General features: G+C 45.4%; 1 protein-coding gene across 1 annotated transcript in view; it reads right to left on the bottom strand.

Annotated features, from left to right (window-relative positions):
* Nucleotides 1-2,564: 2,564 nt before the first annotated feature.
* PRSS12 (serine protease 12) overlaps nucleotides 2,565-16,038 on the bottom strand; it is a 742,297-nt gene continuing 728,823 nt past the window's right edge. Inside the window, exon 13 of the mRNA XM_069630755.1 lies at nucleotides 2,565-8,571. Coding sequence (XP_069486856.1) covers nucleotides 8,264-8,571 — 308 coding nt within the window. The 3' untranslated portion in view covers nucleotides 2,565-8,263. The remainder of the gene's footprint in view (nucleotides 8,572-16,038) is intronic.

Genomic DNA, 16,038 nt, shown 5'->3' with positions numbered 1-16,038 from the left:
GAGACTCAGCGTAGGTCTGACACGGGCTCACCTCCTTGGACCTGAACAAAGCCCCCTTGATGCTCTTCTCCAGGCCCCCCACCTGCATTACCAACCTGCAGTCACAAATAGCATTGCTAATAACAATCCACTTTGCTGCCGATAGAGCATTTACTTGAATTCCTTACTCCTATGCCCCCATGCTCCAAGCACACACACACAGGCACAGCCTCGCCTATCTATAGGGTGACTTCAACGAGGCACCTGAGAACCTCATACCCACAGGCACACAAACATCCCTGTACAATCTCCCTTGCCTCCCTCCATCCATCCATCCCTCCCTCCCTCTCCTCCCTCCCTCCACATCCCCAGGCTCTCTAACCAACATCAGGCTTTGACTGTCCTGTTTGGCAATAGGACAGTGAAGGAAGGGCCAGCAAGACTGGCAAATGTGCACTTGTTTACTTTGCCACGGTGGGCCTTGCTACGCTATACAGTTAGAAGTTGTAAGCAATGTTCTAGCGCAGTGTACTTTAAAGCAATGAGTTCCTAGGTGTTTCTCAAACAGTTTGTTGTGCAAAGCCACATATTACGCTCTGAATGTGGGCTGCTTTTTTTGGTGCTCAGACTCTTTTGTAAAAAAAAAGTTATACCATCTCGACTTTAACCAACGTGACAGGCATGGAAATTCTGGAAGGCCACAAAACCTGCCCATGCTGATGAAACAACACCATACTGGCATTTAGATCCCTGGGTGGGTGAATAACCTTTTCCCATTGGTCAATTTGCGGGCTATAAGAACCAGTATAGCTCACAGTTTCATTATAGCCCGCAAATTTGCCCTTTGCTTTCTTCAGCTCGGAAATGTGTGCATTAACAGTGATTTGCCCCCCTCTAGTGGCCAAAGTGAAAATTACATTTTCCTACAAATACCTCCTTTTTTGTTCAGTAGTTTGTTAGTGAAAAGAATAGCTTACTATAAATAAGCATGACTTATATTTTTGTCATGTCATTTTTCATGTTTTTTTAAACTTAAATATTCCACAAGGAATTTAAGTCCCCAAAAACCAATATAATAATTTTACAAATTATATTTTTTAATGAACTTTTTTCTCTTTGACCGTGGGATCTAATAGCTTTTTTGTAATGTTATTTTTCATGTTTTTTAAACTTAAATATTCCATAGGGAATATTCAAGGCCCCCCAAAAATAATGTAATAATATAGCTTTATAGACCTGCAGCGAGGGCTGTACTGGGAATTAAGGACCCTGAAGACCGAGTTAATGGCCCGAGCGAAGCAAGGGCCTTTAACGAGGTTTGAGGGACCATAACACCCGGTATGGCCCTTGCTGTAGGTCTGTAAAGCTATTAGAACACCCTCATTGTTTAATTAAAGTTGAATAAATGAGACCTGTTTAATTGAAGTACAAAAAATTGCAAAATGGTAAATAATTGTTGCAGACATTTTTTGAACTTCAATTAAACATGTTTCTTTTTTTTATAGGGTGGTGGAAGGTGCTAGGGTGGGAGGAGTATCATAATAAACCGAAATCAGGTGTGGGTATGCCTGCCATCTGCTCTAATTAAGTTTCCTTTAGGTGTGCCCCCCCACTACACAAATGTTACAAATTACTCAACACAAACATGCCATGCAAGCTACATCTGCACACATCACATTAACAGGCAATTTTCTTACCTTTCTGTGCTCTTCTTCTCCATTGGCACTTCCCTGCTCCACTGAACGCCCAGAAGTGCGCCCGCATTTCATTTCATTTCACTCCTACACACTTTCCACACGTTCCACCTAACGCTGCAGTGCAGTTTGTCAGACCCATTTTTATTTATGTCCAAGACTATGAAAGCGTTTCTTTTCCTTTCATTCCCCAGTTAATTTCACTAGGCATGCCTACGTGCACACGTTGGTTTTCCAAAGTGCATTTCAGATCGGAAAGTTAACTCTTTCCGTTCCGGAATACAGATGCAGCCCGAACTACGGGCTGTAATCAATCTGCGGCCTATACCAGTGCGTATAGCCCCCAGCTTGACCAATCACCATCACAGAACACCCGCTAGGGTGTTCTAATAAAAAAATTATATTTTTGAATGAACTTCTTTCTCTTTGGCCATGGGTCCTAATAGCTTTATTGACCTTGCCCTCAGGCTGTACCGTCGTTATGGGCCTTTAACTCGGTCTTCAGGGCCCATAACGCCCGGTACGGCCCTCAGGCGAGGTCTATAAAGCTATAATCAAATTAAGGGTTTTGGGAAGTTTTTCAAAACCCAACCGCTCTGAGAAAACGATCTAACCACTTTCCACTCGGGCACATTACACTCTGGTGTCCTTCAAGGTTTAAAAACCAAGCAGCCCCAAGAAAACAGGCCCACAATCACAAACCACTCAAAGGAATCAATGAATATTGGGGTTGCTGGCTTGACAGCCTATCTGTTAACTTACCCCTAACCAGTAAGACAACGACCAAAAACTGAACAACCCCTTCTTCTACCCACAGCTTAAAATCCTAAGAGCAAACATCACACTACACTACGCCGAATACATGGAGGCTCATATCGTCACACACAAAGGTTGCATTCATTACAGTTTATTGTTGCATTTGTACACAAAGCTTACTGGAGAAAAGCTAACACCAGTACTAAACGTACCGTCCTTGAACGGGGTTCCTTCTCCATCTGGGGCGTGCAATAGTGTGTAGGAAAAACAGTGGCTTCTCTTGTCATGTACAAATGACCCAAAACATAACACACCTTCTATCCCAGTGCTGCTGTCCCACAAACATGTACAACACAAGGATATTATACCACACTATCATCATTTGGGCAACCTTTTTTTAAAATGGATGTATGTCTTTTAATAACTGTTCCCAGGCCCTGCACTAGAATGTTTTGTATTCATTAAACGTATGTGGTTATCTTGGCAGTAATAGATGTTTTTTTCTAAATGTAAGCTATTCAGTGCAACATATTTCTGGAGGATGTTTCGTTGCATTCCTTATAATATCACTGATTATGACCTACGTATTACACACATTGTGTTTGAATCCTTTTTTCTCAGTCAGCTGCGCATATGGAAGTTCTCATAACTCTTGCAATGTTATGTGGCCCAAATAAGCACTCTAATCAGCCCCTTCTGAGAATCATGGCATGAAAACAGCAGCGTAACAATGCATACACTCCCTGGTCAGGCTGTTCCCAACAAGCACACCTGGGAAGAGGGAGGGATGCTGTCCTGGTCCTGGAGAGACTGGGGCGCAGTTTGTGCCCTCCACTTTGGGTCATCTTGCGCCCTGATGCTCACTGATGTGTAAGCGGGCTGTGATGTATGACGTCGGCCGGACAACAGAGCCACTTAAGTCTTGAGTTCCAAGCCATTTTGTCCACTCTCTCACCCCAGGGCAGATGAGGATTGGTCGAATTTGGGGCCGATATCCTAGATATGGTCAGGGAAGTAGGATAATCCATATGGTTATCGAGACAGGTTGGTAAATGTGTCGGTCAGTTTTGCAATATTCTGAAAGGCTCAGAGTTTAGATTTTTAATTATAATTTTGAGGGTGCCAGAATTTTTGGGGAGGGATTGTTGGTGTAGCAAGAACTTTCCCAGATTTGATGGAGCGCATAGAAAAAACTAGGTTGAATTGACAGGATAAAGAAAAGAGTAAAACCACAAACAAGATGACTGGTTAGAATTGAAAAGGTCTGATAAGTGAGCCTATATATGTTTAGGATTAAGCAGTGCTTTCAATGGGCACACACTTGCCTGTCCTGAGTACCCACCATTCTTTTGTTTGAAACGTATAGTACTAGCACTTCTCAGCAGGAGGAGCACCGACACGTCTTAACAGTAAGCAGGTTCTATGGGATAGGGCGTACCTGAATTTCTGTGTTTTAATTTCAGCCACTGGGATGAAGGGGGCTTTGGGAACAGGACTGGACGGCTAACAAGTGGGAGTTTTGATTATCTAGAAGGGTGACTTTGAATTTTGTAAGGTTTAGTTACACTTTATTTTAAGATGTCAGGCCTACTGTATGCTGCACACGTTAGGTGGGGGTTTCAACACTGAAAAAAAGGGAGCCAACTCCGACAGCCCCAACAAAGGTAATTAGGAGCTGTGACATCAGTGCCTTGGCACAGTAGCGATGCAGCTTGGAGGTGGCTGGCTGCCCTAGTGTAGCAGCCCAGCGGTGAGTGGGTGCCCTTCACATGAGCTCCGAGGTGGCTGGCTGCCCCAGAGTAGCAGCCCAGCAGTCAGTGGGTGTCCTTCGCAGCAGCTCAGAGGTGGCTGGCTGCCCCAGCGTAGCAGTCCAGTGGTGAGTGGGTGTCCTTCATATCAGTTCAGAGGTGGCTGGCTGCCCTAGCGTAGCAGCCCAGCAGTGAGTGGGTGTCCTTCATATCAGTTCAGAGGTGGCTGGCTGCCCTAGCGTAGCAGCCCAGCAGTGAGTGGGTGTCCTTCTCAGCAGCTCGGAGCAGAGGTGGCTGGCTGCCCTAGCGTAGCAGCCCAGTGGTGAGTGGGTGTCCTTTGCAGCAGCTCAGAGGTGGCTGGCTGCCGTAGCGTAACAGCCCAGCATTGAGTGGGTGTCCTTCGCAGCAGCTCAGAGGTGGCTGGCTGCACTAGCGTAGCAGCCCCGCGGTGAGTGGGTGTCCTTCGCAGCAGCTCAGAGGTGGCTGGCTGCCCTAGCAGCAGCCCAGCGGTGAGTGGGTGTCCTTCACATGAGCTCTGAGGTGGCTGGCTGCCCTAGCGTAGCAGCCCAGCAGTGAGTGGGTGTCCTTCGCAGCAGCGCAGTGGCGGCTGACTGCCCTAGCATAGCAGCCCAGCAGGAACTGGCTGCGATGATGGCCTGTTACTGTAGGTGAGCCACAAAGGAAAACAAACTGCACCCCAGGTCTGATTCCTCGCTGCCCGTCTTTGGGCAAAGCCAGGTGACACTGGGGATCTTGGTGTAGAGGATCACAATTAATGTGAGACTTAATATCTTAGTCCAATGTGATTGGAGAACTCATCTACTAAAGTCATTGTTAGCCAGCACTTCGGGTACATGGTCCTTGTTTCTAGTAGGGAAAACTTGGGAAATAGACCATCATTTAGCTGCTACACGGGTTTGCTTTTAGGTATTAGCATGAATTTGGATGAGACTAAAGGCATTGGGGCTCAGTCACGAAGAAGTTGCAATGAGTGAAACTCTTTTAACCTGTACAGGGCTATTCAGTTCACAAAGTTACTCTGACCTACTTGGAGATGGCTCTAGAGCAGTTCAATGAATAGCTGCACCTTTCCACCACACACCCCGAACACATTTCCGTGAGTAAAGTAATCCTCTGCTGTGTTTCTATCTTGTGTTAAACTGGACTGAAAGAAAAAAGTATTCAACTTTTGAAGCCTAACTGCAACTATGAATCGGAATGTTTTAAGTCAATAGCTCCCTTCTTCCGCATGAGTGCGAAAGACTCAATATAATGTGTGAGATGTTCCTCTTCTCAACTTCTCGATGAAGTGTGAAGCTGTGTCAATTTCAAGAAGCAGCGTGTTGCATCAAGAAGATGTCACAACTTCATGATGAAGTGTGTTACATCAGGAAGATGTCACAACTTTACAATGCAGCATGTTCCATCAGGAAGATGTCACAACTTCCGATGCAGTGTGTTTCATCAGGAAGATGTCACAACGTCACATTGCAGCGTGTTCCATCAGGAAGATGTCTCAACTTCATGATGCAGTGTGTTCCATCCGGATGATGTCACAATTTCAGGGTGCAGTGTGTTCCATCAGGAAGATGTCACAACTTCACGATGCAGCGTGTTCCACCAGGAAGATGTCACAACTTCATGATGCAGCATGTTCAATCAGGATGATGTGTCAACTTCCGATGCAGTGTGTTTCATCAGGAAGATGTCACAACGTCACATTGCAGCGTGTTCCATCAGGAAGATGTCTCAACTTCACGATGCAGTGTGTTCCATCCGGATGATGTCACAATTTCAGGGTGCAGTGTGTTCCATCAGGAAGATGTCACAACTTCAAGATGCAGAGTGTTCCATCAGGAAGATGTCTCAACTTCACGATGCAAAGTGTTCCATCAGGAAGATGTCTCAACTTCAGGATGCAGGGCGTTCCATCAGGAAGATGTCTCAACTTCCGATGCAGTGTTTTTCATCAGGAAGATGTCACAACTTCACGATGCAGCGTGTTCCATCAGGAAGATTTGAAACCTACTTTGACTCTCTTGTCACTCCAAATAATGTGTCCACTGTAACTAATTGCCAATCGTGTTTGCAATGTAATACATTCCCAAATATCCTGAGTGTGAAAAGCAAGTGTAATGATGGTAAATGACTTCTCATAATGCGTGTTGTGATTGTTCTCATAAATGGTTCTTAAAAATACTGCTGCCATTTTAAGTTTCAAAGTTCATGCAAGTTGAGCTTCATTGCATGTTACGAGTCACCCTGCAAACTGTCAAATTCAAAACGCGGCCATACACACCCCATCACACTTGCTTGCGGCTGGAACGGGGCCCGGTGCTGCAGGAATCTCTGCAAACCCTCAACATGCGTGGAATATCTCCATCAGATCAAAGGGCCTGCGAGGGCTCGACGAGCCCTGCAGCCTCTCGCGAGACTTCAAACACCCACATACACAAATGGCCCCAGTTAGAGGGAAAGAATGCACCCCGAAAACTCTTGTTCTTTGAAAGCGTCTTGAATGCTGACGATGCACATGACCCCCCCAAACCCCCGTCATCATTGTAACTGCAAAAGGACATATTTACAGACAACTGTACAAAACAGTATTAAAAAAAAAAGTACAACAGATAAATACAACGATAGCACCAATTGCATTGAGGAGTGCAACACTGGAATGGGCAATGAAATAGGTAGTGGCTGCAGCCGCAGTGGAGTAACTTTGTTGAAAATGTTCGGGGGGGACATGAGATCTGAAGAAAAAGTGCCCCAGCCAAATAAATGGGAACAAAATGTTGTGCCATGAAAGTTGGGGCGGACAAACACCCACGTTTCCCCCTAAAATTACGCCCATGGCTGCAGGTCCCGGGAGGCGGCGTTTACCTGCTGGCGGGTTCAGCGCATTACTGCGTGAAGGGGGTGCGCCATCTGTACGGGCTCATGTTTGGCTGTTTGGGACTTCGGAGGTGTTTCGCTCCGGTGTCCCCTGTGCACAGTTGGACGAGGTCGTAATGAGCTAGATGTGCGCGGCATTGCTCGATATATGGCACAACGAACATGTGGCGATTTAATGATCAGCGAGCAAGCACAGTAGCAGTGTCCAGCCCACACCAGGGGAGCCCATTTGTGAATTTCCCTGCGGGTGCAGGTGGCTACATGTTAACAAAGTGCTATTGAAAGTGTATTCATATTTAGCTGAGGGTGCTTTTCCCAGAGGGGTGACTGGGCTCCGGAGCACCTGCGTCATCTGCACCAGCGGCCCACGCCAGTTGGTCGAGGGCAGGCTTCCCAGGTCTGCCACTAAGCGTAGGTAGTGGTTCGCAGGTAACTGTGGTTCCATTTTCTCGTCAGCGTCTCTCACCTCAACCCAAAATGGCCGATCTATCTAATGTCGGCCGACCTGCAAAACGACCAGATGAGAACCAGAGCTACAGCAACATGTGTGCGGGTGGATGAGGTAGGTCTGTTCGCATGAAGCAGCTGTGTGCCGACAACCTGGGAATTGCAGGACTGTTTCTAAAAAGAACAAATCGGCTCGTACATCAGTTCCTCCTGATGTGAATTAGGTATGGGTAATATAGTACAAAAACATCATTTTTTCAATTATAAACATGAGACGCTCTGGCCTATGCACCACAGAATTCCCTCTGGACAGTAAATAGCTTAAGAGCCACTAACTAAGTTACTCAAGTGTTGCTTGCCAACAATCAAAAGGACACCGGTAGAATCTTGAATACACAGTGAGGTCTGGATAGCCCAGCCTTTGGTCTACACATTTCAATTAGTCATTGGCAAGGCGGTCATTGCATGGAAAGCAAATCAACTCTGGACCTCTCTAAACATTTCATTTTAACTGCAAGTTTACCTGCAAAAAAGTCCCTTTATCGGTATATACATTGTCTTGTTGATCCCTAAACCCAAAGATCAGGCACCTCACGTTTGAGTCAGCAAAGGCAAAATGCCAATACATATTGCAGAGGACTGTGCCCTGCTCCACCCGCTGTGGGCCGCATGATCTGCCTGTTAAGTCTCTCTACTGGCAGCCATCTTTGTTGTCCCTTTGATGAGATCTTTCCCGAGCAGGGCTCTTCATAGTTTGGTCACACTCTTGATCCAGGGCCTAAAGGCGGAGACTTTCGTGTAGACCCCAGGCGAGTCCTTGACTCCACAGCCGTATCCCCAGGAGGTCACACCGTAAACAACCCAGTTTCCTCCGGGCCTTTCGCACATCAGTGGCCCCCCACTATCTCCCTGACAGCTGTCCACGTGCTTCTGGTCATGGAGGCTTCCAGCGCAGAGCATCCTCCCTGTGAATCGGCTCTTATACCGCTCGGCACACACTCTCTTGGCCAGCAAAGGGATGGCTGCCTCCTGCAAAGTCCTGGAATAGGCCCTTCCTGATGAACAAGAAAAGAAAGCACATTTTTAGAGGAAGAATATTTAACTCATAGCAAATCATGTTAAAGGTATGGGAATTAAAATGCATTTTCTTAATGATCAACCACACACCAATGGCCAAATTAATGAAAGCTTAAACACAGAACAAAGTAGTGGAACTGTGGTCTCGGCAGGGGAGAGGGTAGGTGGATGCCTAGTGCTACATGTGACAAGGTGTTGCAGCAGGGGACTTGCAATAGTCTAAGTGACTAGTAACTAAGGCTCCTATTACAACTTTACACTTGCACAAGGACATGAATGGACAAATCCTCTGTATAAAATGGTGAATATGGTCGTAAAAAGTAGAGGAATGGTAAACAGATAAAAATAAAAGTAGTGGAACACCACTCCCGACCGTTCCCACTCACTTCAATCACTGCACTGGACAAACATCACTGTGTGCTGCATTGCCTGCATTTGGTGCACACCGGTACAACAGAAAGAGCCACAAGTAGGGCTGTGTGAATTAGTAAGACTCCGCCTTCACATACTTAATGAAGACAAGTAACCAGAATTGATGTGCATTACGTCATGCAGATCACAGAGAGACGCTCCTACTGCACTGTGTGGGGGGGGGGTCAGTAATGTGAGGCGGACAACTGTTGGAGGATGTCTCAAGATATGCCATTTTATTAGAAAAGAAAATATGTCAACATGCCTCACTGTCCCTACTCTGCTGAGGAATTCCCTGCCTAACCTAAAGCTAAGGGAATACACTCGAACACAGGATACTGGCACTCACACTAAACGACAAACCCATAAAGAATAGATCTGGCAATTCCACATGACATGAACAACATTTACAGTTCCTAAATTACCTTCTAATGTCCTAGGTGATTTCCCTTCCCCCGGATTCAAAGTCACTTTTGCAAATGTTCAACCAATGAAGTAACCATGTCTGAACTCAGTTCTTGATGTTTCAAAGTCAAGGTTCATCAACACAAGTTCCACTGGTAACAAATCTCCTCTCTGGGGTGAAATTATCCACTTCCCACTTTCAGCAAAACAGCCCAATGGTAATCCTGGCCACAAAGCTTTATCGCCTCTTTAAAAAAGATTTGCCACAGTTCAAAAGGAAATGCAATAGCACCAATGGTAATCCTGGCCACAAAGCTGTATCGCCTCTTTAAAAAAGATTTGCCACAGTTCAAAAGGAAATGCAATAGCACCAATGGTAATCCTGGCCACAATGCTTTGTCACCTCCCTAAAATGATCTGCCACAGTTCAAAAGAAAATGTAATATCCACACTGTGAATAATACACAGTTCTTGGTTACGTGTTAGGACTTCTTGAATTACAGTTTTAGTATTCCAAATAATATATTTGTCAGGATGACTTCTAAGTACTGCTGCTTCCACTTCAACAACTACTTCTGCTTGCTACACTATGAGAACAGTCACCTTTGTCCCACAGTACTTCACCTTGCTTTAGACAACTGCAATATAGCATCTACTGACAACCAGATATATCTCTTCTTTTTTTTTATTTATTTCCCAGCATATGCTTTATTACAAACCTTTGCCAGCATGTGATAAGAACAATCTCTTCATCATTACATTTTCAGTTAGTAGTAAAGGATTAGGAGCTATTATTTGTTAGTTTTGTTCAACAAATTCTGTTTCACAAGCATAGCATCCCATATATCTTTTTGAAACACCTCATGTAACAGTTTTCCTAAGGCGAAGATTAATTTCACATTTTCCGTTTCACATGACTTGTGCCACCAGGTGTCAACATCTCTTATACGTGCATTGTTTCTGAATGAAGACAGGTATTTTGTTCTTGTCGGGTGTAGCTGGTGGCATACAAGTACAAGATGTTTCAACGTCTCTTTTTCTATGTGGCACAGTCGACATAATAGGTTATTTATATTGATCTGTTTTTGCTGCAGTAGTATTCTTTTCTTTTGAAGAGATTTAGTCTGAAGCACATACATGTTGTTCGATACACAGGACCCTGGAACTTACTTAGGTAGCTTGGTATTTTATTCATAGCTTTTATGTGCAAATGTGAAATTGCAGCTTAATTTTTACTCAATCATCTTCAGTTGTAATCCAGTCGTAGATCCAGAATTTCTTTTTTGCCTCATTTGGGTTGTTAATGAGTAATTCCTCTGTGATGTTTGCTTCAATGAGCAGATTGGTACAGCATTTGGCCCATGATTGAATAACAAGGTCGACATGATTGGATTTTTTGCCCCTTAGATTGTGGTGTTAGGTAGGGTTTTCAGAAAAAGCGACAAGGCATTCCACTCAACAACTGCAGTTAGTGATCGTATACCCAGTTCATGCCTGATGAGATGCGCTGTACTAGCATGCTTTAAGGTAGATTTAGAATTTGTTTCCAAAAGTGCCCTTCGATGGTAGGCCAAATTTCACATGGTAAGCATAGCGCTGTTTCAGCGTCATATGTGACTGATGGGCAAACGTTCTGCTTGTAAAAGCTAAGTACAGGTATTAAAGAAAATTTGCCAAATTTTCGATGTATGATTTGGCCTTGCGTTGTCAGGACTCGTATTCTTGCATTTACGGCCATGTGTTGCGGAGTGTCGTTTTTACTTGAGTTAATTATCACTCGTAGACATTTAGTGTTGGAGTTTGGAGTAATGGTTGTTTTTCTAGATACCATTGGAATTTCTTACTCTCTGCTCTACCTTGTGTGGATTCTAATACCAGGATCGTGGTCTTATCTGTGTTCATTTTAAGGCTGATTTTAGCTGTGTAGGTATTTAGGAGATGTCATTTCCTTTGTAGACCAATTTTGGTTTGGTCTAATAAGATTAAGTTGTCTGCGTATAGAAGTCCTCCGAGTCTTTGCCTGTTAATCTTTGGGGAGAATGAGGTGTCTTCCTGAATTGTTATATATATATCTCTTCAGTTACAATACTTTGGAATACTGCCACGGCTTCAATGACTTTTAGACAGACTTCAACAAGATATATTTTGAAAGCACTTCAACCTCCTCAGGTAGGCAAGGCACTCTTCCTGTCTATCTGCCACAATAACAACTTGGGTGTGCCTTTATGACTCACTTCTCTCTGACTTCCTCGATCTTGGGCATTACAGGTTGAGTCTACTTCAAAATACTCTTTACAAGCAGCCAGTTCTCCTTCCCCAACTTTACCTGCACCTTTCTGACAGTTATCAGCCCAATCAATTATCCAGAAGCTTTGGTGCCACTCTCTCAGCTTCAGGTAATACTTGCACACTGTTGTTTTAGGGCAATTAACTGTTAGCAACTGAATAGCTCTATAACTCTAAGAAAGGTTGGTTTCACTGTTAGAATGGGGTGCCTCTTGGCTTGGGTAATGCTTGTTCTTCTTTTCAACAGTTTGTATTCTTTATCTTTTTACTTTTGAAAGGTATGTCACTTTAGATACAATATAAGATTTGGTCTTTCTGTACAAACTACCATTAGGCACACTCGACCACACTTTGAAGCAGAATTCAAGGGATAAATATGGACGCATACATTGTATTCCTATGTGAAGATAAAATTTAGAGTTCAGGTGTTATTTGGGAATCACAATTAGGCACATAGGACTACTTTTTTCTGTAGTTTTCCCACGTTAAATATTGCAACTCATATTGTCAAAGTTCGGTGTTCTATAATGGTCTAAGCAGCGTTCCCTCTCCTAGTTTAGGCAAATGCGACCACTGCCATGAACAGAAGCAGTCTTTTAATAATGGAACAATGGATTGTAGTAGCTTTTCACGCGAATAAGATCTTTCACGTTACACGCGAGCACTACATTACCGGCAAGGCATGCGCAATGTATCAGAACGTCGTGTTTCGCTCACCGGCTTCTTTTACACTTGCTCTGTGGGTCTCACTGCTTTCCCGACTTCTATCACAACTTCTACTGCTTCTGGCTTACTAGGGACCCACACCCTTCTCCTGAACAGGTGTCTCCGGTCTGGCCATACATTTTGGGAATTCCTCTTACTCCCGGGACCCTCGGCTTGATGATTGCTTCTTGCCTTAGTCTCCTACACATCCGCAGCTCGACAACCACAGCAATAAGGCTCACATATGGAAAACGATTTCTCCTACAGGTCGTCCATTGCACAGCATCTGCATTTCAGAGTTTGGTGGAACAGGACTCTCTGAAAACACGCAGCTGAAAACTGCTGTTTCCACGTTCTGTCCTCCCTCTTGTTCTCCCACTTCTGCTTGGTTTGCCAGCCTCGTCCCTTCTTGCTGCTTCCACTGCTACAGCATGCACTTCAACTAACGTTGCAGCTCCTATCACTCCTTCCCTCTGCGTGCACTTGAGGGGGCCTTTCTGGCCGCCAAGGTTTTTTTTAGGCGTGGGCTGTTAGGATCAATTGCCTGACTACTGCAATGGCTGTTGGGCTTAATTGCCTGACTGTTACAACTGCATGCCTCCTCAGCCCTGGTCCTCATCTCAGTCCTTCTAGACTTTGGGGACTTGTAGTTCCCTTCAACAAAGTTAGCTTTTGTAATATTTAAGTTACTTTTAAGGGTATATTTTACTCCCTTAAAGTTATTAAAAGAAGGGCTATGAGAATTAGCTTTTACAGAGGAAGGTAGTTTACTGAAGACAGCATTTCCATATTCCTTAACATTGTAACCTTGGGATTGATGAAGGTGTTTAGTTTGGGATATCCCAAAAGATCTTTCTTTTGGTAAAGTTTGTTCAGATTTTACAATATTTGGGTCCACAACCCTAGATCTAATATGAGAGTTAGGGACATTAAAATGACAATAAACCATTACCTTATTAGATATCCTGGGAAGATTCTTCCTTCCAGAGGAGAAATACACTGCTGCATCCCACGGAATCTCCTCACCACCCAGGTCCCTGTCTCCTCCCAGGTGATCCTGCCGCAGTACACCACCTGCAGGGTTGGGATCAGGAAGCGTCTGACTTCGCCTTGCCATCTGGGAGGAGACTTTAGGCAGGGTTTCAGCAAGGGATTTGCAGGATTCTTCACAACTATTACTAAGGCTTATGGATGTTACATGTGTTTTTGTGCAGTTGTGTGGTTCATCAATCCTTGTGGTGTAGAGCAGATGCTCGGCTGCTATCAGGGGTGAACTGGGAACTAAAAGAAGACCTGGAAATATTTTTCGAAGTGGCCCCATATTACATATTTTCAGCAAGCTTTTCCTATGAGAACATTTGGAAATAACATAGGATACCACACAAAAGAGGACCAGGGTGCAGAGGTCCCTATTGGCAAGTCCACCTCTGGCTGTTATACCATGATGCCAGTGTCTGTACGGAAAGTGTTTAAATTGAATTGCAAACGGCCATAGAATAAGGGATTAATACTTAATTGGAGTGTTTTATTTGTAAGATAAGAGACGCTTTATTACCCCAGCACCTGGTTCTCCTTTTACCGACTGTGTAAGGATGAAAGGCAAAAAGGACCCTTCCAGAATTGGAACATAATCATGCTGGTTCTGCAAAATGTGCCGATCTGCACCTGTGTACCTTACCCCATGGAATGGGCCATATTAATTGGCCTCCCCTCACACCCAGTTCTTTCCAGCGTTCTCACTCTGTATTCAGGACCCAGTTTTTCATGTATAGGATTGCACTTTATAAATCCCATGTATACATAACTCCATTGGTAAATGCTTTCTCCACGATTACTCGACAGTAACCTGCATGCAAAATATCTGCTGAGCCTAAACCATTCAAAAGCTAGAAATGCAGACAAATCACTGCCCCTTTTTCTCATCCACACAAATATGCGTAAACATAGTGATTGAATCATGTTCTGCAAGTCCTGACATTGGTAGTCCACATCATTTTGCACTTCTATACGATTTATAAACACAGGACTGCAGGTTCCAGAATGCAATAGGATGTGAGCCTGAAAACCAAGATGGGTTATCATTTCACAACTTGCAAGGGATAACTGGAGTTCTCCAGCATTGGATCTTTCATGGATTCACATGCTTAGAATATTCCCCGTCGTCAGACTGGGACCCCTCGGTACACATATATAGCCTTTTTCAAAGGAAAAACTTTCAACACTTTTGTGTCCTATCTACGTCCTTCTAGGACCCGCCTACGCATGCTCCGCAGGCCGTGCTAGTATAAGAGGCCCGCCCCCGCGGCTCCCCTTCAGATTTCAACCGTCTCCAAAGTAGTGGGATCTCCTCGTGTTGTCCTACTGTTTTGTACTAGGTTGCGTCATTGGATTTCGAGTAATAATGTCCTCTGTGTCAGGTAAAGCGCTGTTCCGTCCATGCGCGACATGCGGCTTAAAAAAGGTTTACGAGGGGGACGGAGATATGGACTGCATATATTGCCTCCACCCTCACCATTCGGCGGATACCTGCGACATATGCAAGGGGTTTTCTCAAAAAACCCTCAAAGAAAGGAATGGTGGCATGGCTGAATGATGGAGCGGGGGCATACCCCCCCTCGGAGGTGGGCTCCACACAGTCGGCGAAAACATCGCGCCGAGCGGCCTCGTCGGAACCGCCGGCGAAGAAATCTAGACCGTCGGAAAAAGAGTTGTCTGGAAGTCACTCCACTAGAGACTCCTCGGCAAAGAAATCATCCTCATCAAAAAAGCATGAGAAGGAAATCCTCCTCTGGTGATCATCACAGATCGACCACGAGTCGAGAGTCGAGTAAAAGCGGGCACAGTGTGGAGAAGGCGGGACCGCCAAAACCACCTGCGAAGTCTTCGTCGTCGACGGCGGTCCAGTCATCGACCGCCTCCCTACCACTTGCACAGGGGGCATCCACCGTCCCGTCGACAATGGCGTCGACGAGGGCCTCGTCGAGGGGATCCTACAGGAGGCCTGGAGGCCTGAAGTCTTTGACCCGACCCCCCCGGAGCCTTTGCTACAAGAACAAGCTATGTTGCTGTCCTCGGAGGACGAGAACAAGATAGTTGCTGGCCCAGCAGACCTAGGGCTACGAGCGGCTGACAAGTCGTCGACGAGGGCCTCCGTTACACCGGTATCTGCCCCTCTCCTCAATCCTCAATCGGTTTTGTCGTTGGATATTCTGTCCACGCTTCAGTCCTTGTTGCAGTCGTTGGACCAGCGACTACCCCAGGCAAGCCTGCCACAGTCACTCGTCGCCGGGCCCGTCCCATCAACCGACGCACCCACGCACGCCAATCTCAACACTGGCACAGGAGGAAGGTGAGCTGCCAGATTCGGAGTCCGACAGGGGGGCCATGTCGGATATCTCATTATCCCCCGCCAGGGATCCTACCTGGGAGTCAGAGGCGGAGTTGGAAAACCCCAGAAGCCCAGCTCACCCGTCCCCTCCGGACGACATCGCGTCATTCCATTCTATGATGGAAAAGGCATACAAAGAATTTGGTCTGTCCCAAGAAGAACAGAAAAAGGATTGTTTTTTGTTCGACCACATGGGCAAGTGAAGGAGGTCGGTGTTCTCGATACCAATACTGGACCAGGTATGGAAAGA

The sequence above is a fragment of the Ambystoma mexicanum genome, chromosome 6q, assembly GCF_040938575.1.
Source record: "Ambystoma mexicanum isolate Mex_15411 chromosome 6q, UKY_AmexF1_1, whole genome shotgun sequence".
NCBI lineage: Eukaryota > Metazoa > Chordata > Amphibia > Caudata > Ambystomatidae > Ambystoma > Ambystoma mexicanum.
This window is presented reverse-complemented; position numbering and strand designations above follow the sequence as displayed.